General features: G+C 40.6%; 1 protein-coding gene across 1 annotated transcript in view; it reads left to right on the top strand.

Moving 5' to 3' along the window:
- Nucleotides 1–7,412: 7,412 nt before the first annotated feature.
- Nucleotides 7,413–23,619, top strand: part of pcp4b (Purkinje cell protein 4b) — a 41,134-nt gene continuing 24,927 nt past the window's right edge. Inside the window, exon 1 of the mRNA XM_085245512.1 lies at nucleotides 7,413–7,659. Within this exon, the coding sequence (XP_085101638.1) occupies nucleotides 7,651–7,659 (9 nt within the window). The 5' untranslated portion in view covers nucleotides 7,413–7,650. The remainder of the gene's footprint in view (nucleotides 7,660–23,619) is intronic.

Raw genomic sequence — 23,619 nt, 5'->3', positions numbered from 1 at the left:
TGATTTCTCTCTGCCATACACTTCTGGGTCTGGTGTCCTGCTGTGACAAATAGGAGAATCTTGATTAGCTGATGGCTGACAGCCTACACTGGCACGGCCCCACTGCTGCAGTTGATCCACAAACCACACCTCGCCACCACAGTTAGCAGTAGGAAGGATAGGATTATAAGTATTCAAATATTCACACGGATAAGTATGGTCTATTTTAAAAGCCAGAGAGAATCCATATGCAGTCTTATTTCACCTTTAAGTGTTAGTTCTGAACTGATCTGATGTTTCATTTGCGAGAAGTACGAGCTGAGACAACGTATCTGAAGCTGGATCTCCTGAAACCTTGGGTGTTTGAGTTCCTTCATTTAGCTCAGCTGTGCTCGTTTCATCTTCCTTCAGAAGATACACAACTGCAGTTTGCACTTGTTTTTCTCCAGTGTTTCCATGTTTCTTTTCGATTTATGCCCATCATCAGTCAGCTCTTTCCCGAAGCTCTTCTTCTCAAGAGCATCACTTTTCTGTTTCCACTGCTCGCTCTAAATCAGGCCAGTCATTCCTCTCATATTAAGGCTGCCATTTCTTCATATACTCATGTTCATTTTTGTTTAATCTGCCGCTAAGCATATTCTTATTTCCTTCACAAGCTGTCCCAATCTACTTTTGCTTGTTTCTTTTCTTTTTTTAAAAAAGCAACCTTTGATCTGTTCACTTTTCTCCTTCTAGGCATCTCTGATCTGGTTGTTCTCCTCCTTCTGAGCTCTCCTCACGGGAGCTGATTTTCTTTCCTTTATTTAAGATTTTCTGTCTTCTAATACATTCAGTGTCATCTTGTTTGCATATTATGCCGTTACTCTTTGCTTTCCTACTCCTTACTGTTTCATCCGCAATTAATATCAGTCTTATTTTCTCAAGACTGAGCTGAGAGTCTCCTGTCTTACAAATGATTTGCAGATAGCAGATAGCAGGTAGCAGCACAAACTCTCTTAATATCTAAAGCCAGCAGAAACATTTATGATACTGGGGAAAGAAGATGTGTTGTATTTGACATCCGTTTTCCTCTTATAATTGAAAGTCACAGGCATGTTCTTCATTGTGGTGCCACCGATACACATCTATAGTCTGGGTAACTGCAGGCAGCAAGCTACAGATGAAGTCCAGCTTCCTTCTGTAGAGTCTGATCACATAACGATAAGGACTTCCTGTGCAGATATAGTCTGTGGCATAGAGGATTCATAGGACTATAGTATACTGTAATCCTGCAGGGTGGCTGCTTGTGAGGACAGATTTGTACTGTGCACTCAGCTGTGTATCATATATCTGGTAACGTCGCCCGCAGTGCAGAGTGACTGTGAATTATTCTTTACACTTAGCTCCTGTTGTTCAGACTATGTGTGCTGTGAAACTCTGTGAGCTGTCACAGAGTCCACAACAGTGACACCAAGACCAATCTGTGTGCATCTATTGTACTCGTGATTCAGGGCACTTTGAATGCAGCAGTTTATTATACAAATGGGCTCTGAACAGGAGGGAATCAATTAAAAAAAAAATCATTTCTAAATTGCACCTTATTATTTTGCAAGTAATGAGGCAGAATAGCATAAGAGACTGTTCTGATCTACAGTAAGCAATTATTGCTCACTAGATCTTCACAGTGTGTCTCTGTAGTGGAAAGTGTCGATGTTTCTGTCAGTAAGTTCAATCACAAGTTCCCAACTCAGAGTTTAAGCATGTAGTAACGCCTTAAGCGACTGTGCTTTAAAGTGCTTATGTCGAGAGGAACTGAACCTCACTGTAGTTTAGCAAAGGACTCACATTAGTAGTGATCATGCACATGAAAATTATTTTACTGTTAAAAACATAGACCTGCAGCTCTCTGCACTCTCTGCTTTTGTGCAATTGATATATAAAAAGCAGAGCCATACAGTAATGAACAGTCTGCTCTCTAATAGTGCTGAAACTTGTTTTCTACACTAACCAATGACTTTACAAATTAACCATGCAGAAAAGCATCCCATAACATGAGCTACAGCAGCAAAAGATCACACTGGGTGCCACTCCTGAAAACTAAGAACAGGAAATTGTGACTAGAGCTCACATATATTCACCAAAAGAATGTAAGGGTTGAGTTGCCTGGTCTGAAGGGTCTCAACTTCTGCTGCCACGTTCAGATGGTAGAGTCAGTAGGGCCTGGTGGTGGACAGGTGTGGGCATATTTTCAGCAAACCCTATTTAAACAACAGAAACAGTATTCAGCATGTGTGATGCTTGGCGCTGTAACTTTAAACAAGCAGGTCACAAATGTCAAAGTCACGAAAAATCCTCCATAAACTATTATTTGGTGACTACTTCAGCTGCAAATTACACGATTTATGCATTTCTCTTCAGATGTTAAACACAATTTTCATATTATTACATTGTAAATATAATGAAACTGTCCATGTGAGGAAGTGTGATTATGTTACAGTTACTGTGACAGTAGTGAATCCTTCGACTTGTCACGTTTGATAAGCAAATGATGGATTACGACACTTTCCCTTAGCACGCCACTTGACTGAGGTCTTACTGCTGTAATCAATAACTCGTGTTGTTATGGGTCATGACAAAAGTGATTTATATCGCAACACTCATGCTCATATTGTTTCAAATGGATATGTGAAGGTGTTTATTTTTATCCACAGCATCACCCTGTAGCAAAAAGGGCACTGCGGCCACTCTCTTTGTTCCTGTGTACCAACCTGCTGGGCTGAGATTGGCTTCCTCAGATAGAAGCAGATGAAAGGAAAAACTGCCCGTGGTCGAAATGCTTCTCTGTGTCTCTTTAATAAAGATGGGATTGATTGTGTGAGAGCTAGTGCATGCTTTATGGAGGAGCCATGGAAGAACAACGTGATCAAACACAGAATTTCATGTGTTTGTGTCACTTCTTTGCTGTACTCTGGAAAACTGCAAATGATGCTTTTTGAATTTAAATAAATGACAGTGATTACGTTTTAGATTATGAAAAATATTTTAACCACATTTTATTTATTTTCAGGTCAAAGACAGCGTGGACTTGCTGTGTGTATATAGAGCTTCCTAACAAAACAGCAAAAATAATTTTAGTTTTGGAGAACTCAAATGTCTACAAAAGGCCTAGTTAACATATATTTACATAAATGTGCACACTGCATCATCCAGACACACAACGTAGAGAATAAAAATAGGTTCAGTGAAACTCTCTGAGGGAAGAGTATCTGCAGGAAAACAAAACAGAGGTTTTTAATTCATGAATCCAAACCTTACAGAAGATATAACAGCATTAACACTGTTAATGGGAAGTTTTAAGGTGCAGTGTTTAATAATAGCAAACAATAACCAATCCCACATCGGAATACAGTGTAATTCAAATCCAGCTTGGTTGTAGTTTAATGGACATTTCATTATTCTACTGTCACACAAAGAAAACTGTGATTGGAGACCAAACGTACTGTGACTGCATGCAATGAACTTTGAAATGGCTGCTTGGGAGATGGCAACAAGTTTATGACCAGTCGCAGACAATTACAGCAATAAGATGTCAGTCTGCTATCAGTTTGCAAGTAAAGTTCCCAAATCTGGTGCTGTCTGCATGCACAGGAATTCACAATAACTAGGGAGTTCACTCAGAACCTTGTAGGTTTCCTCCAACCAGGCAACCACTGCTGTTGCCTCAGGATCAGACGTCGTTGGTGCTGCAAGAGTAACCACTGATTTTTACTGGTGGCATCCTATTTTTAGTCTAATGCAGAGGTGACAAACATAAGTCCTGGGGCCCAGAATTGGCCGACTGGAGAGCTGTGGTAACTGTGACAGAGAGCGTAAATTTTGGACTTTTTACAGCTTTTTCATTTAACACAGACCGACCCACATGGCCATTTATATTACACTAAAGGAACTGTGAATTAACACAAACTTTCAGTTTTGTTATTACAGGATGTCTGGGCAGTGAGTTTTTCACACAGGGCCAATGAGGTCTGGAAAACTTTTTCCCCTTAATTAATGAACACACACACACACACAAACACACACACAAACACATGCACACACACACACACACACACGCAGAGCAAATGTGAAACAGTACAAAACATGACGGTCAGTTCGTAACTTCATGCTCATTTTGCATGTTATGCATCCTTAGATGAAAACACCTTCCCTCACTTTAAGGTGATGCTCAGTTTCTCCTCAAGGACAGCCATATGTTTCTCAAAATGTTGCTCTGACGTCTCCGCGCCACTAGCTGACTGGCAATCTGTTCCTGATTGTAAATGTTTCACTGCTGTCTTCCCTGTGGACAAAATCAGCTGTTTTCTTCTTTTGCCTTTTAATTGCAGCAGTTAAACATTTAAACATTAGGTTATTCTGTTAGGTGCACTGTTTTCAAGACAGGCTTTGTCTTTTATCCTGAGGATATACTGTATGTGAAGATGAAGGTGAGGAAGTGCACAGTAAAAAGGTTCTTACTCCACTTTTTACCCCAGTATGTCTTCATTATGGTTATTTCTTCTCGGAAAATTGTAGAAATCTTCACATTTCAAAGGTTAAAAAAAGAAGGGTTCAGTAACGTGTAATGATTGTATTATAGTCTCTGCATGCCAGAACTCTTGCTGAAATCACACAGTTTGAACATTTATGCAATCCTATACAGAGGAGAGTTTTTGGGTACTTGTGTTTCACAGCAGTTCAAAGAGTTGTTGTGTCCTGCTAGACTGAACACCATGTAAGTCATCAGACTTACATGTATATATGACTTCCTTCACCTTTGTTATCTCGATAATTAGAGCAAAAGTCTCGGGCAGCCCCCCTTTTGTGGGTAAATGTCTTTGTTTTTTAGACTGCTGTTGGTTTGTCATGATCTTTTCTTTAAACACTGTGTGTTGACATGCCACTCTGCAGTTAATCATTAGTAATTAATAATCTCTGGCTCTCTTCCACAGCATGCCATTGTCCTGTCTTCCCCCCTTCACCCTCAACTGGTCACAGTAGATGACCGCCCCTCCCTGAGCCTGGTTCTGCTAGATGTATCTTCCTGTTAAAAGAGAGTTTTCCCTTCCCACTGTCACCAAAGTGCTTGCTCATTGGGGGTCATCTGATTATTGGGGTTTTCTCTATTTCTTTTCGTATTTTTTGTAGCGTATTTACCTTACAATATAAAGTGCCTTGGGGGAACTGTTTGGCACTATAAATAAAATTTTAATGAATAGGATTCCAGGATTTTGGAGCCACAAAGCACATGCAAAGACTGGATCTGATAACCACACTCTGCTAAACTGTTGATTTTCCACTGAGGAAATGAACATCATATGTGAACAAGTATCAGTGACTTAAAACTAGAGTCAAACTGATATGGGAACTTTTAAGATTAATACCAATACCGATATTTGGTGATTTAAAAAACATAAAAAAATAACCAGTTATTTGTGAGTTCTTTCTAAGATATTGTAACAAAGCAGTTTAAAAAAATATTGCTTTATTGACAAAGCAAGTTGTGGATTACTCGTTTCCACCTGATTCTGGTTGTCGGGTTTGTGGTATTCCAAACATTTGTGTTGCTAACAGGTAAATTGCAAAGTGCCCTCTAGTGGACAAACTATTCAACATCAACATCATAACATAGTTTATTGGCTACTAGCTAACAGCCAATAGCCAATATATCGGTTCCGCTCTACTTAAAACTAGCCATTGTCACCATAAACAGGAAATCCAGTGAGATATGAGGCCACAGCAGTCTCCCTCTGCTGGCCATTAGAAATAATGCAGGTTTACGGAACTTCCAGCTTGGCTGCACTAGGCCACAACTTCATGCTGGAAAAAAACATGCAACTATGTCCATAGAAAACTTTTTATAGCTCTGAAATGTGGATACAAATGCTAATAATCTATATGTATGAACAACTATAAAAGAGAGATTTAGCAGCTGGAGTTCTGTGAGCTAAAGACTGAGTGGAGTTTTAAAAAGACCTTGCATGAGCAAATGCTTGAATTGAATACTGTAGAGCAAGATAACTTTCAAGTTGCATTTTAAAGTGCTCAATAACGCTCTTAGATTAAGAATTTATATTCTGTAACATTCATTTTTTGTAACCCTATTGTTCTTTTTTAGGTTTGCAGAGCAACTGGGCACTGTAGGACACAGTAACTCATTAATGAAACTGAGTTTGTCTATAACACAGTGATGTAACACATCGAGTATGTTCTCCTTTCAGGGTAAGGAAGGAAGACATACTGAGTGATACAAACAGTCATTTTGTACAAGGAGTAAACTGTTTTTAATACAAGTAGCTGTAATGCAGTAGTACATTGCTTTGCACTAACTTTGTAACCCTCTACCAGCTGCATTACTAGCTGCTACATTTGGCATAGCAACTTCTTTTTCCTCCAACTACCTCAAGCTGACGAGGTCTGTTTCTGCAGAACAAAGACACCCAAAGCCATTTTCACTACAAATCCGCCTCAGCTCGTCAGCGTTTGACATTAACTCTGAGACTCACACAGGTCAGCGCAGCAGCGCCGTTAGGCTTCATTTGTAAGTGCTTTCCTCTTCTTCCATCTATCTGAACTCCACTGGGACTTCAAGGCACTCCAGTGATAGTCCACAAGAAAGCCGAACAACCTTCAAATAGCATCCACATCAAAGCTTTGTGAATACTGGACCTGTTCCTCTTTATCTGAGGCAATTTCCATGTACATGTACATGATGCAGATGGAAGTTACCTTCTGGATACCGGATTGAAGCTGCTTGCTATTTAAAATGTTCAGTTTGAGAAACATTGCATGCAATTTTTAAAATGGATCAAGGGATTGAGGACAAATGATGATTACCTACTACAATTTGAAATAGATGCTGAATGGGATGAAAAGGGAAATGGACAGGGCTGGATACAGTTACTGTAGATTGCAGTAAAAGGATTACTAGAAATACTTTATATTCTTAATGGAGACAAGCACCTTCATTTTCAAGAAATTTAATAAACTTAAACCCCAAATCTTAAACTCTCTGATGCAATAAATTCAGCATTGTTTGAGATTCCATGAAAGAAAAAGCCAGCGTAAACATTTATTCAGGCATAACTAATCCTGTATCCGAGTGTAATGTAATGCAAAGCAATATAAGAGGAATTGTACAACAGAGAACTCCCACAAACATTATAAAGCCGATTTCCAGCAGTGAATATTGCCCTTTTTAAGGGAAATTAAAGAAGCTGCTAATTTTACTACTGAGTTTTTGCCACGAAGCTCGCACTGGCGCACACGCTGAGGTGAAAATGACAGTGGTACATGTTGCTGTTTATTGATGACATGATGACTGGCGCATGAAATGCCTCCCGGTGCTCACATTTTGTGAGTGGGTGTTCATCAACAGGAGACAGCGGCTCCGTTTGGCTGATCACCGTGAAAAGGGCTTACACAGCGTATGAAAGCTTGAAGAAGTTGGGTGGTGACTTGGGACACACATTTGCCCACGGCGTTCCTATTGGTTTATTAGTGATGTGATGACACGGAGGAGTTGGGCTTAACGCTTTATAAAGCTGCTCTGTCCGCGGCGAGCCACTCTTCTAAAGATCACCGTGCCCGAAACTTCACTTTCCAACAAGACACGCAGTGGAAGCAGGGAGGGAAACGTCGGCATTACTGTCCATCATGAGCGAGGTAGGACTATTTTATGATTTAAACCAAAGAAGCGTCGGGATGAACCCTTTTACGCACGGTCCTTGCGCAAAGGGAAACTGTATTAATGAGACGTTTAACGCCCCACGCGAGCTGCCGTGTACGCCGGATTTCTGTTAATTGATGGGATTTCTTCACATCTTCTGTTGCAGCTCGGATATGATTCAGTACTGAGCGTCAGACACTATCAAAGTGTGCCGAACAATGAGCGATGTAGGAAACACCGGGGCGCATTATTGCACCGTGGGCTACTCCCCGTGAAGTGACAGTGGATTTACGATAAATAACTGTATTTTTCAGTACAGTTGCTGTGATTTATATTTTTGAACTACACAGCGTGGTTTGACAGCAGTTACAGGGAACAAAAGGTGGTGAATTTGAGCGCAGTGTGTGTTTGTTTTTTCTTTTTTTCCCTTTGTGCTCTTCGCTGTCATTTTAAAACACTTTTTATTGCAGGGATACGAAGAGGCTGCTGAAGTGTTTTGCTTTTTATCATATAGCTTGTGTGACTGGTAGTACATGGCGATTGTGCCAACTCTACTGTAGGTTTATTGTGCTTCACAAACTCCCAGCAGTTCTGGCTAAAAACGTGTAACATCACAGGGGTTCAGCTTTCAGTGGAAAACTGCTGTTTCCTAACTCCGCCAAAACGCCACACAGTCACAGATGTTTCAGCTCCATGAAATTGGAGGGAGGAGGTTATAAATAGCTCAATTTAATGAATAAATTTTTTCGTATTACACCCAGAGTCACCACAGTTTTTCTTTTCTTTAGGTATGGATAGCTGATATTTTCAGCAACTATCACACCTGGTTTACAAAATCATTTAAAAAGAGCTGCTGTTCTGACAATAATATCTTCAAAGCTCTTTTTTCTTTGTTCGTTTGATTGACACTGTCAGAAGACGGAGGTGGATCCAAGTGACACCTCCATCCTGGTCAGTACTTGAGATGTCTGGACTCATCTGCTGATGGGACATCAGCACACAGCTGCAAGCAGAGGTGCAGACGCCTTGCAATCAGTTCAGTCAGTCAAAGTTGTGCTCGCAAAAACAATACCTTTCACAGAATTTTTTTTAATCTATCTATCTATCTATCTATCTATCTATCTATCTATCTATCTATCTATCTATCTATCTATCTATCTATCTATCTATCTATCTATCTATCTATCTATCTATCTATCTATTTATATGCAATGCTTTGCATATATATACATGCAAAGCATTAATGTATAGGAAGGTTGGCAAATTGAACAGAACTCTTTACTAACAGGAATTATGAAAAATAAATGGTCTCTTGCGAGATGCAAGGTCATTCTTATTCAAATGAATATTGTATTGGCCCCATGAACACACTCACACAGACCTCAGAACCAACCCTGAATCAACAAGTCCCATTGTTAAAGGACTGGACTGTTTTTTGGTTGTGGCTGCTCCTGCGCACCAGCCACGTTCAAGAGGAGTCGCCCTGAACTGTCTCATAGAAGCAACAAACATGCTCCCATGGAGATGCAATATAATTGGTGATGTGCTCAATCTGGTTAGTGTGAGGCCCTCAGTCTGAAGAGTCTGTTAATAATTCTTGCTTATTAAGCAGACACTACTGGCTAGTACAAACTGCACTAGCCCGCCTGTGTCTAAGGCCATGGATACTGGATGGATTATACTGGATGAATTACCCACACAGCCTCTCAAAAACATACCAGTTGATGCTTCCCACTTTCCCCATTTGTCGTCTTTCTCCTTCTCTCCTCCTCCCCGCTCTTCTCCTTTCAAAATAGAAGTATCAACTCCCATCGATATACAGAGAATAAAAGAAAAAAAAATCATGCATAAATGTGAATTAGAAATAAAGTTACTCCCAGTGTCCACAATGCTATAGATGGAGGGATCTGTATCTTTACTGGTTTCTCCTTTTCCCAGGCTCCACCTTTGCACCAAGTTTAATGATATTCAGCATGGTGGTGTTTGCATAATCCTGCTAACTAAAACAGAAGCTGGCAAACCTGACAAACAACAACCATTTTTTTTAATTAATAAATTGACATTTTTAATCTTGTTACCAAACTGCTGTTGTTGTGATGGCTTAAATTCGGACAGCGAGCATGAATGAATTCATAGTGCGCTACGGTTTTCTGCTGCATCTTATGAGAAAATAAGTTGAACTGAAGTGCTTACCAGGGACAAGTGTGCTTGGAGTTGTGGGAGTTTCCTTGTTTGTACAGGCAGGTGTGTTTGCTTTTCAGAAGCTTATATAGAATTTTTTTGTTTGCGTTTCATCGTGCATACGTTAAGGTTAAAAAACATGGAGTAGGCACAAATGTTTGCACAAAGGATAAGTTCTGAGTCTGTTTGGCTTCAGAGCGAGCCGCTTCCACGTGTTCACAGCAGCAACAGCCTTCAGGTAACAATGGCAGCAATTCTGTCAGAGCTCGGTCCTGCAGGGTAGTGGGTATGCAGTTTGTCACTCGTTTAAATGGATCGGTGGCAGACGTCACCTTTGCGTCTCTTCAAGCTGTTTACAGCAAGCCACTCGCTGGCTGCCTCAGTAATTGATTCATTCCAGGCACACACACACAATGAAAGCATTAACAGCTTCTAAATAATTGAATCCCCTGAATAACCTGAGCCTTTGGTCTGGTAATGCTGTGAAAAGTGAAGAGAAGCCAGCCTGTTGGTTAAAAGAGGTATAAATTTATTGACTATGTGGCTCTGCTGCAAATGTGAGGAAGAGGAAGGAGAATGGGCAGTGGTGGGGGATGCTAAATAACTTTGGAGCGTTTGGGCAAGTGCTGCGCAGAGCGAAGAAGTCCTCAATCAAAGTCATGAACGTATTCAGACTCTGAAGTTGACTTGAAGCCAGTGAGCAAAGCAGAGCAGCTCAGCATGTTCTGGATGGATGAGTCTCGCAGCGGTCAGCACTGCAGTGCATCCTCCCTCACCCCCGCCTCACACTCTGCCCTTGCTCTCTCCACCTTCCTCTTTCTCTCCCTCATCTGCACACACCTACTCTGAATTTTCCCCTTCTTCTTCTTCTTCTTCTTCTTCTTCTTCTTCTTCTTCTTCTTCTTCTTCTTCTTTACCACTTGGCAAATAAACCAAATCTATGACTTAAAGGAAACTTAAAAGAAATCTAGTGGTATAATCTACTGAAAGTCCCTAAAGCTGCTTACATCTGTCAGTGTGTTCATGACATGGAGGAGAGAACAAGCTGACTAGAGAGCCTGAAAACTGTGAGGCAGTCAACATGGAGGGAAGTGGCTGATTTAGAGACTTTATTACTTCTGTGGTCTCTATCAAAGTGGTTTTGTCTTCACCTGTTTGACAACATCCGGATATTCTAATAAGAAATATGAAGCAGAAGCAGTTTTTCGCATGATTGCTGCAGCTGTGTCTCATTACCGTGACCTTGAAGTGTTTGCGTAGTTACCAGAAATCGGCAGAAATGCATTCCTAAATATGTTTAAAACTCATAAATGCTCATTATAACTTGTAAAATATTTGTCAAATGGTTCAATAAACACTTTTACTTTCTTAACAAAACATATATATATAATTTGGGGGGAATTAGTTCATGGTTCTGGCTTTCAAGGGTTAAAAATGTTTCCACAGAATGAGAAGTTGGTTTTTCCTTTAAAAAAAATCTTTTGCAGAAAACAAATGACCTTTAGATAAAACCTCATGAAAGTTATTTCTCAAAACAGTCTGTGACATCCATTGAAGAGGAAGTGAGCTTTTATCTCAGCAGCAGTTTGATTTAACAAGCTCAAACTTCATGTATTGATGTAACACCCTGCCCTGGGTTGTTACTTTCGCCCCCATACCCCCCCCCCCCCCCCCCCAAAAAAAAAGATGAAAAAAATTACTGGCCACTGGAGGGAGCTGCAAAAAGCAAAAACACATTTTTTTTCCTTTTCCTATCATGGTTACAGACACCCTTTTAACAGGATCACATCAGTTTCCATGGTGACTGTGTGTGCCCCGCAGAACTGCTATTATGAAGACTCCCTGCACTAAAAAAACAATTCAAACAAGCAAGAACAAAAGAACCTTGGGACTCTATTTAGTTAAACTAATAAAATAAACATACAGTAACCAGGATTAGAAATTCTAGCACACAGAAAATCCACACATCATCACTGGACACTTCACAAATGTGTGTGAAGTGGCAACAGCGTGACTCTAAACTAAGAAAGGGACGACGAAGGGTTAATGCACAGTTCACAAAATAGTTGTTTGAAGGGTACTTGAACTCCCGTTGACTTGCAGGCATTTGCAAACTACACAATGGCACTGTTATGCTGTTACATTCCTGCAGACACTGACTCATAACTAAGCTCTCGTCAAGCCCAAACAGCAGTCTCCGGTGTCCGCAGCTTCAGGAATGGCTTGTTTCCATCACCGCCAAATAAGCTCCATCATAATTTGAGTCAAGGGTCTTCTTGGTTGTTACTGTCACCTCCCATCCATACTCTGCTGCACTAATTAACGTCAAAGGAGTGCTCTCACAAACTGGCTGGATTATAAAGTAGCAGCACAGATGTGGTGGGTGTGTGCACAGGGTCATTTGAGAAAAGTTGCATTCATGTGTGTGTGTTTTTCTCATCCTAACCCGTAGTTTTTTGCGATGTGCAGCAATTTTTTGAACAAGTTGGCCCATCTGAGAATGGAAATGCTAATTAGCTTGATTAGAAATACAACTTCCAGCTTCCTTGGACATTCAGACCTTTCACTGATTTCAAAATAAAAAAGGTTATATTAGAATATCTAAATGACCTTGCCAACAATGTTTTTACTTTAAATTACTTGAGTTTTCAATGATAAGAACAGTTTCATGTGATCTCAGTAAGAAATCAGAGTTTTCAGGCTGCTCAGAATTAGCCTCGCCTTACTTTTGGTGCAGGCAGGAAGCATAAACATGACAGAAAAAGCTGTTTAATCCACTTTAAGCAGAGATTGGATTCCTCTAAGTGCTTAGACTGAAATAACCCAGGCCAGTGTAACAATGATGCCATCATATTAATAGCCAGCATAAATCAGGCGTCTCTCCATAGCTTTGCAGTTTTTGCGAGACTTCAGATGTGCTTACTTAACCACCCATCTTTAGCTTTGCTGCTCTTGATCAAATTATTTTCTCCTAACTTAGTCTATTTTTCACGAGGGAAGGCGACTGTAATTGAGTCTGACACCCAGATAATTTTCTGCTGTGTGTTTTGTGGCAGCAGCTCTCCGACTTCCATTAGTCTCCAGTAATGCTGGACTGACATCTTCACACATCATCATCGTCGCACGCCTCCGATTGGATTGTTTGGTGTTATCCATGAGCTTTGGGTAGGAACTGTAACAGGAGTTGTAATAAATTCAGCGTGTTAATGACTCCAGACGCTTAAATGTATTTGCTGCTGTGGCTTTATGTGTCATTTTTATTAATGCGGTGACAGTAATGGTATCAATTTTCATTTTTGGTCATTATCTGGGGTGGATGTAAGGAATTGCTTCAGATGATGGTTTTTCCGTCTCGCTTTTGTTGCTCTCAACACTTTGCCAACTCAAAGTTCAAGCATTTGTTCTCCAGCCCATTTGTTTGATTTGTCCATAAGTAGCATGATGTACTTTGTGTTTGAAATGCAGGCTGCATCTACGGGTACAAATCTGCACTGATGCTTAGCAGAATTCAAATACATCTGTCCTAGTCTCTCCAGATTGTAAACCTATAACATGGACTGGTCTGCCCCTACAATCAGAGATTAAGCAGCTTTGAAGCATGTACTGCTGGATTAGAGGACTTTTGGGGATTGCATAGATCTGCTTCAGTCTGATTTGCAAGGCTGTTGGCCATATTTTTATACACTGTCCAATGGACAGATGGACCCGTGTAAAAAAGTGTTTTTCACCCCAGTGAAACAGACAGATAAATTGGCTTGGCGTTGTAAATGGACTAAAATGTGTTGACATTAAATAAATCGTCTCCTATTTGCCATTTATTGCTGTTAGCCTGTCATAGTTTTAACAGATGATCTGTACCAACAATCAAAGCACTCTGATGGCACCTTTAAAGAGAATTAGGGTGCTGGTCAGCTGATTCACCACTTTAATGCAATTGAAACAAGTATCTGTTTATCTTCATTAGATTGTTGTTTCTGGTTTTGAGTGAAATTTCTGAATTGACCTGGCTAAATATATAACCTGTAACAGTTCCTCATTCACTGGTCAAAATTTCTATTTGTTAGTATTCAAATATAAATCCCGATTTAAACAAAAAAATGTAATGTAACCATTTTAGGCCACCAGTGTATCAGTCATTAGGGATTAAGGTTGCCAGAAAATCAAAGCTCTGATACTAGAAATTAATACTGGATTAGATACTCACTTGCAACAGTATCAATGCCAGCAGTGCTGCAGACAGAAACACAGCCCCTCCCCTCACTCGCAGCTGATCACATGACCAGTTGCTCTGAATTTTAAGAGTTCAGTAAAGCTCCCATTTCAACGGCAGTGAAATAGTAAATAGTTATCATAAATGTTAACCTGGCCAGACCACATGTTGATGTTATTAATTTAACTATCAGCATTTACCCAATAGCCGTATTAACAGTCTGTAAAGCTAAGCTAGGTAGCTTTTAGGGGTGTCCAAATTCATAGGCTGCATCCTCCTGAGGACCCAGCCTTCGCGGTCTACGTGGGCCGGGTCCTCAGGAGGATGCAGCCCATGAATTTGGACACCCCCTTAGATACTAGTTTATCTAAGCTAGCTAACTAAGCTAGTAGCTAGCAGCTATGGCTACTAATAAAATATAATGGTAAGGCAATTATCACATCATTTCACTTAAATATAACAGTTTGCTGACTTTAATATGGGGTATAAAGTAGGTAATTATTATATTAGCTTAAGCATTTATGTAAATATTTATATGCATATTTTGGGTAGCACAGTGGCACGATGGTTAGCACTGTTGCCTCACAGCAACAAGGCTGGGGTGTGAAGTTTGCATGTTCTCCCTGTGTCTGCATGGGTACTCCGTCTTCCTCCCACAGCCCAGAGACATGCAGTTTGTGGGGTTAGGTTAATTAGCAAATTTCCCATTGGTAATGAATGTGAGTGCGAATGGTTGTCTGTTTCTCGGCATTAGGGCTGCAACCTGTTGAGGGTTGCAGCCCTAATGCTCATCCAGCTCATCATCCAGCTCATCATCCAGCTCATCATCCAGCTCATCATCCAGCCCCTGATAAGAATAAGTGGAAGAGAATGGATGGATTGATATAAGTGTATTTATATAATAGGCTAAAGTTATGTGACATAGCTGATCTCACAACGGCTATAGCAACTGTCTCAAAGGGAAAAAAAAGTTAAAGTGTAGGATAACAAAACAAATTGCTTCCACACTTTTTCTATAAATGTTTGGGAGACGACTATTGTGGCAGTTGCACTAGTTGCATTTGTCCATGTGTAGTTTTTTTCTGTGCTTTTGGGCATTTTCCTCTTCTTCTTCTTCAACATGTAAGGATAAGACAAAAACATTTGTATGTGTATGCTGAGCTTGTCAGTTCAGGAAGTACTGCAGCCTCAGCAATGCACTGCCTACGGTAATAAAAAGAAAAGAACAGAAAAGAAAAGAAAACAAACAAACAACATGAAGTACCATCACGTTTCCAGAATTTGGTATCAAAAGGTATCCTAAGTATGGGTTCTGTTCACTATAAAAGAGTGCTTCTTTCTTTTTAAAATGACTTAGAAATCATGTCACATCAGCCAGATAATGCTATCAGCCCATTTATTATCTGTTTGTTGATTCATATCAGGTTTAGTTTCCTTCATGTGTCTTATTAACAGACACTTCATCACCAGCACAATCTTTATCAACAGCACAGAAGACATGAATGGCAATTTACTCAGCTGCAGCGTCATTAATCACTTGGGTTGGTGTCGAATGCGCAGCGAAACTATTACACACTGGGTGCTTAAGCGACTGGGATGAAAACAGTTTTTGTAATGCATGTGCGACTGTTGTCTGATTAGTATGCAGCCATAAATTCACCAGCTGCGTGCATGCACCACTGATGGGCCCCTGCATCTTGCACAGCCAATAGCTACAATGTGAAGGGAACCAATAACCTAAAATGACATCTTTATTAAATCTGTGGTTTACAGAAGTTGTTTTGTCCTGTCCTGGTTGATGCATGAGATGCCGTCAGATCAAACATAAAACGCACAAAAAACACTCATCATTGCCACTTTTTGACACTGATGGAAAAATATGACACATAAAAATGAGGAAAAACAGAAAAACGTTCAAGCACTGTACGTTATGACTGAACAATAAACTAACTCTCAATACGGTAACACTACAGACTGAAAGATGAAAGCACAGGTTGCCAACCGTAAAATACGTAAGTGCAGGTTTAATAGACACCGTTGCTGGGTAAAAGGGGCCAGAGTCATGGCTGCTCTCTGTGCTAACCGCAGTCGTATAAATCACACATTTCAGCAACATCAGCAACGGTGCGGGCACCTATATTTTAGTCATTCACCTTACGAGTGGTGAGGATTGGGAAGGGCTGAATTAGCAGAGCTGCAAATTTCCCTCCCACAAAATCATTAAAGCGTCACACTCTGCAGATTTGAGAGCAGGAAAACCTCAGGGACCACAGGGTGGTAAAGCCATATAAGACTTCTTTAATAAGATTGTGCACGCTGTTAGATGTTTTTGCAACAACTGTAGCCCTCAACGTTCTTCAGTTTGCACTTACAACTTACAGTTTGCTACAACAACTGCTGTTTTGTTCAGCAGTTCCAAGTTGAGCTCTTTCATTCGGGTCATTTAGTTCTTAAACGGAGGTCATGTTATTTGTGTTTTGTTATTAAATGTCTCTGTCAGGAAGAATAAAGGCTACACTAAGTCTTGATGCATGAATCCAGCAAACTCTGAACTGTCCTCATATCAGCATTTGCCACTTAATGTCCTGTGTCTGTGTTCTCGGTAATTATTACGAGCCGCAGTGCATAAAATTACAAGTTGCTGCAACAGAACTGTGTTCATACTCTGCTGGCTTTTCTTTTAATCCCTCTTTGTAGATCGTGTCCTGTCTTCACTGGTATAATAATAGTGTGTTTGCCATGCTTAAATGTCACACTGATTATTATTGGTTTCATTTTCTAGGGATGTTTTTGAGCACATGTATTTGTAACAATAATCAGTGTGACGTCTTATTTGTTTCTTTAATAAACCACAGAATTGATCTGAATGTTTTCCTGCAGAAGCATTGGGCTATGTTTTATAATGAACACAGTGGCGGTGACACTTTCCAGTTGGAGTGGTTAATTTAACAAAGCTGTAAGTCTAATCGCAGTATTCTCTTTTCTTTCAATTATGGACAAATATGGAGCCTGACTTGTGTTCTCATTTCTACATTGTGGGTCTTTGGCGTTACAAGTAACTGGATGTCTGCGGTGATCAGAGCTGAGGGGAAACACAGATCAGGTGGCATAAATTCATGTGATTGGATAGCAATGCCAAAATATAAAAGCAGGTTCTGCATTCCTTCTTCGCATTAGCCAGAAATGGTAAAACAAATAGCACACAATCACTCGGATGCAAGAAGTAAAGTTGTTTTTTCCTCATGGCCCTCAGGTCACCGTCTTTGCTCAGAGCGAATCTGCCTGAAACACTTTTCATCTGAGCAGACACAGTTCAACTCCTGGCCTTTGCACTTTCCCACCGGGAATAATAAAAACGGAGACAACAATGCTGTTTACAATCAATAAACTAGTAGACAATCCCCTTGGCGTTACTTTGAAAGTTCAGTTGCTGCTAACCAGCTAACTCTGGCCCTTCCTATATTGTGTTTTCTTACTGCCAGTGTTTGAGATTTATCAGCTGCTTGAGCTTCTCCTCCATCTGTGTTGGATTGTACCTCATGACAGTAATCTTAATTCTGCTCTGGAGTTTCGCTGCAAGTTGTAGGATCACCTGAACAAGAACCTTCTGCATTTTCTGCTTCATGTGCTTCTTTACTGAACTCACCAAGGCTGCAGAGCAGAACAAGGATCAGCTGGAGGAGGAGAGACTAAAGCCTGAATTAGACTTCTGTGGGCAATCTTAGTAGATCCATCCTTTGTTCATCATTTGCTTCCAAAGCATCAGGCTGATGATGACCACATGCTTTAAAACAAGACCTCAGTAACCAATGATGGATGTCAAAGCAGCTACGTCTGTCTTTTATACACAGTCCATGCTCCTTTTGAGTACAGACACACTCCCCTTAACACCGCTACTTTCAAAAATCAAATCCACATCCACCCCTCTCACCTTTAGATTTCTTAGGCTGAACTCTCTACTATCTGATCAAGATCTTAGGTTGGTAGTAGGTAGGCTGGTGGTTTCTATACTTTCGCCTCTCGTGGTAGGACAGTAGACTAATCTTTCTCTGACGTAAACTTCAAGAACTAAAAGAATGAAAAGAAACTTTTGCCGTTTACGTTGTTTCACCCTCAACTGTCCTTGACCTACTTTTTCTTTTTTTCAAATTCTCAATGGGCATCATGTGTGGCAGAAAACTGTGGGACACAAGCCTTAAAATAACTGTAGAAAAATGATTTAATTATTTTAAATAAAATTAATTTAAGAGTGATTTAATTTATTTCCAATTCCTCACTTGTTGTTTTTATCCACAGTTCTGATTTGGTTATTACTGCTAAGAAATACACATTAGGGAACCCACTGAACAAGGAGAAAGGAAGTTTGTGGAATCGTTTCCAGGTTATGAGTTGATTCCTGATTATTAACACATCAAATACCAGTTCTTCTTCAGGAAGTTGTTCTGTGGGCCGTCTCTATCTGACGATGTCCGACGGGACGGCACAAGCAGAGGACAGATCGTCATTCCACATAATTAGAGCCTTAATTTGAACACCTTGCTCTTTTCACTTCATTTGCAAAGATACTCTCCTGCTGCCTGGCCCACAAAGGCAGACTGGGGTGCTATCTGGGTCGCCTGGTTAGGTAGCATGCTTTCTTTATGTTACTCCCCCCGTCAAATGATGGCCGCTTGCCTTGTATCTGAAAAACAGAGCTCCTGCCAGCTGGTTGGCCCGCTTCTAAACAAGCCGGTCTACTTCGATGTTAGCTCATCAGATCAAAATGGTCAGTGATCCTGAGCCAGACAAAGAAGCTGAAGCCAAAACCTCAATTATCACATTATGCCAGCTATGCTAATGAATCAGCTATACAGGTCAACTAACTAAGAAGCTTCCGGGATGCAAAATATTCATTTTTCCCTCATTCTCATCTCATCTGCTTCAAAATACAAATAACCATTCCTGTGAGCCACACAACTGAGTTAATGCAAGAAGCTACAGAAGCTTTCCAGGTGTAAATATAATTTTGGTTAATAAAACAATAGATGAGGCAAGAAAGTCTGTTTGCAAGTATGTTTACAAAGATCTTACAGTGTGATTTCAGATTTCATGAAATAATAATAAAAATAAATAAAAATAAACAGAGCTATCATCTTTTTGTGTTGCTAAACTGTGATTTTGGTTGTGAGAGTGTCTCGTGACAATGACGTACGAGCGTGTGACGCCCCTTGCAGCAACAGACGTGTGTAGAACAACAAAAGATAATCTGGAGTGTGGGAGAGAGTACGACCATGCAGCGTTTAAAGCGTGGACGTATTTACATTACTTTGAGTTTTAGCCCGCAAAAAGTGAAAGAAACATTAGCATCCGCTGTACACTCTGCGTGGGAAGAAAACTTCTTTCTACAGCGAAAAATTAAACTACAAATCTGAGCATGTACCTAGCAAGCCGCCATGGGAATGTGAAATTCACAGAGAAACTCCCGGATCTCCCCGCTGACATGACCGCTGTAGCACCGGGCAAACCTCCACCCGCCCCACTCCTATTAAACAGGTGAAAATAGATCTAAGTGCGACAGGACGTAGTACCGCTGAGTCTTTGATCTTATTTATTTATTGCTGTGTTTTACTTGCATCAATTTGAAAGAATGAGTGTAAACACAAATTAAATTAAAATTCTATCTTATATGATGGATCATGCAGAAAAAATAGAATTGGGCTGAAAGGTCTATTGCTTTATTACGTATTTAGGTTGTGTATCATGTTTTTAAAAAGTAACTAAGTAACTAATTACTTTTGAAAATAAGTAATCAGTAAAGTAATGGAATTACTTTTTTTTGGAGAAGTAATCAATAATTAGTTATTAATTACTTTTTTCAGGTAACTTGGCCAACACCGGTCGGTGTACGAATGAACGTTTTTGTGGGCGGGTTTTCCGAGTGATCATTGGAGGTTAAGATTTCCTGTCTTTAAGCTTAGCTAACCAGAGGAGGTCAGCAAAACAGCCACTATTTAGACATGAAAGTGTAAGTCAGTGTGAAGCAACACCTGTAAATTAACTGAAATATTCAGCCACTGGCTTCATTAAGCTCTGTGAACAACTTGACCTTTCTGTGAAAAGATGGTTTTGTGTTAAAAACATTAAAATAGAAACAAGTTTTCGCTCTTGCTGCAAAGCTTTGTCAAATCAGCAGGCTCACTGAATGAACCCTCAAGCCGCTCACGTTTATTTCCTGGCTTGCTGGTTAGTCTGTGGCTCTTTTGGTCAGTGCAGTCTGTGGCAGCACAATGTACAATGCCAATGCGAGGAAAACCAATCCCCAGACACTTGCGACACCCACATTAATGACAGAAACACAGAAAGATGTAATCTCGCCAATTTCAAGGCTCATTAATTTGTGTAACAGACGGAAGCTTGAAAAAATAATTTGAAGGGGGTTCTAATGCATTTCCCCCTCCTTTCCTCTTGTTCCTTCCCTCATTGCTTCTCTCAGTGGAAACAGCTTTTCCCCCTTTACTAGCACACCATGAAAACAAATGATTTTTATTCCAGGGATATTTGTAGTTTATTTTTTTTTCTGCGCCCCAAAGGCATTAGCACTTCTTTGTTTAGTGTTGACCGCATTATGAGAGCTCAGACTTTCACTGCTGCAAAGCAAAACAAAAGAAAAAGACTTTTGTGAGTCAGTGTGAGAGGTTTGATTTGAGCTTTTCCAGGGAGGGCTCCTTGGTTGCGTGACAGCCGGCCTGCTTTTTTGCTTAGGCTCGTAATTTTACCGAAAGCCCTCCTCAGCCCGAAATTCGGAGGAATGCAAAGGAAGCAAAACAACTAAAAGTGTGTCTCTCACACTGACAGGCACAAGTAAAGGTGGCTAGACGGTGTCAGGAGTAGTGAGGAAGAGAAATGAGGGGAACGAGGAGTTTGACATCATCTCCTCGCCTAATGAAACGATATGTGTGCGACTGAGTTTCTACGTGTTGAGGTTCCCCGGGCTGACTGTGCAAACGTCCAGGCATCTCAAGTCACCTTCAAACAGCTGATGTTTGTGACACGTACTCCTCCCCTGCTGATTCCCCCTACAGTATCACTAATTCTCCACTGAGGAGGAAAGCCAACTCCACTCGTTATTTGTAAAAGTAGCACCTTCCTTCATCGCAGTGCCGTTCCCGCACCGACACTCAGCAATTTAACAGGAGCCCTTTTTTTGGCTGAAGGTAGGTGTATTCCCTGAGAGCATTTTAGCTTAACAGTATTGCGAATGCGCCCAAATATGAGCTGAGCAACAGCGTTGGTTAATATCTGCCAGTGTTTATTGGTGGCAGCTGTATCACAACAGTGATGTGTTGGCAGCGGTGAAAGGTTTTAAAAAAGCAATTTTTATAATTTTATAAAATAAGAGTTGTTTTCCTGGCACAAAAGAATGAAAATGTACCCGTTTTGAGCCAAACTTCCATTTAAAACATTATTTCGGTGAAAGCTTACGGAGTTAAAAGAGAAAACTATACTGGTAATTGTGTTGTCACTAGTGATTAATACCATTTTCCTTTGGCATGAATGCCACATTCACATGCAGAGTAGCAGCTCAGACACATTTCAACCTTAATGCTCACTTAATGTCTCTCTTTGACTCATAAAAGCCTCTCTTTATGTTCTAATTACTGTGGTCAAACTACTGCCCGTCTTTCTAGAGAAAGTGAAAAAAACATCCAGGGAAACTCAGTAATCATGTTTCATGGTGCTGCACTGCAGGAGTAAGAACCCACCCACTTCCTCCACACTCTCAACCAGACGTGCACTGGCCGCCCAACAAAGGAAAGAAAATCCAAAAAATCTGCAGTGAGGAGTTATTGACCCAGCACTGATTTGGCGATGCTTCAGGACGCCCTGTGGCCCTTATGACAGTATGGTTTATGTAACTGCCAATGGAGCTCATACAGATGAGTGGTCTGTAACACACAATCCAGCGCACGCAAACGCAGACACACACAGAACACTTGTAGTAAAGAGCACAAGCAGACACCCACTCCCACTGCCTGCACAGTGAGGATGAACACGCTGATTTCTGAAGAGCTGAAGAGGCAGGTGGAGAGTAAAGTTAGAGCACTGAGAGGGAAACAGCACAGCAGCATCCTGAAAAGCACAGAACATGGCCGTAAAGGCTGCAGATGCAGATCGCTACGCCTTTATTAACATGTCACTGTCATGGAAACAAGGCGTCTACAGCCCCGCACGTATCTCTGTATGTTACTGTGGGAAGCCTGTGGAAAAGATATGTAACCGACATGGTGAGTTTGTTATTTTTAGTGCAGCGCTAACACTTCCGTTCTTCCTGCTGATGCCTCACATCCTTGTTGCCGCTTTTGTTTCCTTAAAGGCTCGGTTGTGCAGGCTAACAGATGGAAGTGATGAAGACTTGTGCTCGCACACTGTGGAGGAAATGAGGGGCAATGAAGTATCTGGCCCTCATTTGTGGGGACAGGGCTTAAATCTGCTTTTTATTTCTAAAGCTACAGTAGGAAAACAGTAGTTGGAGATCGCGGCAGGATCAAAATGATTGTGACTGTAGGCTTTAAAACAGTTGCTTCAAAAAAAGGGACCAGGTTTGTGACCATTCATAGTTGTTGTCTTCAACATGACTTTTGCAGCAGTAAAACAGCAGTAAGAGAGTTGAGGGTTTAGCTCACTGCCTTCAAATTCTTGTTTTAAAAATATTTTAGCTGTTTACACTGACCACTTAATTTAGGAATTATTTTTCTGGGTCGATCTCAGTTTTTCAAACGTGAATGAACAGCTCTGATCAGTACAATGATATGGGAGTAGTAATTTATCACTGTCTCACCTCAGACACAGCTAGAATCTGCTCCGGGTCAATCAGCTTCTTCTCCCCCTCCTCAGATGTGCTCCCACCTCCGCCAAACTGCCACACTGACATTTGTAGGAAACCATGAAATTCCTCCTGTTGCTGCCTTTCCCTGAGAATCGGATGAACCCAGAACCTCAGTTTCTTCTTTTTCTTGTTTAGAAAGATCAGGACCATCTCTTCATTTCAACTTCATCTTTTTCATTGAATTGTTTGCAAACACAATGGTTTCATTGCGGATATGCATTACATGTTACAAGTATGAATCTGATAAATGCGGAATTTTTCTGAATTTTTTCTGCAGTGCATTTGGTGTGTAAACCTCTTCAGTCGGCTTTCAGTTAGGTGATCAAATTTGCAATTACCTGCAATCTGTTTGTCATAATACCTCAGCTATCTGTGATAAATTGTTGATAATTACAAATGTGTTGCCATCTACATACATAGAAATTCCCATTGAACAGAAGTCACCTCCACTACTTACATTACAGACGGAACATCAAAGATCTGAGACAGAAACTCTTCCACAATTAATGACGAAGAATGACAGTCTAACTGCAGAATGACATTGGTGCTCTGCAACTTTGCTTTTATATAGAAAACCAGGTAGCAACCAGGTGAGTCGAGTCTGCTATTGCAAAGACCCGTGTTGCAGACAACTTGTGCTCATCAGTGCAGACGGATTCTGCAACAAGCTGAAAAAATGTCCGTGCTTATAAATTAGAC

This window comes from Mchenga conophoros, linkage group LG14, assembly GCF_057382185.1.
Source record: "Mchenga conophoros isolate Kocher_MC1m ecotype Shallow Benthic linkage group LG14, M_conophoros_male_GT1.1, whole genome shotgun sequence".
NCBI lineage: Eukaryota > Metazoa > Chordata > Actinopteri > Cichliformes > Cichlidae > Mchenga > Mchenga conophoros.
This window is presented reverse-complemented; position numbering and strand designations above follow the sequence as displayed.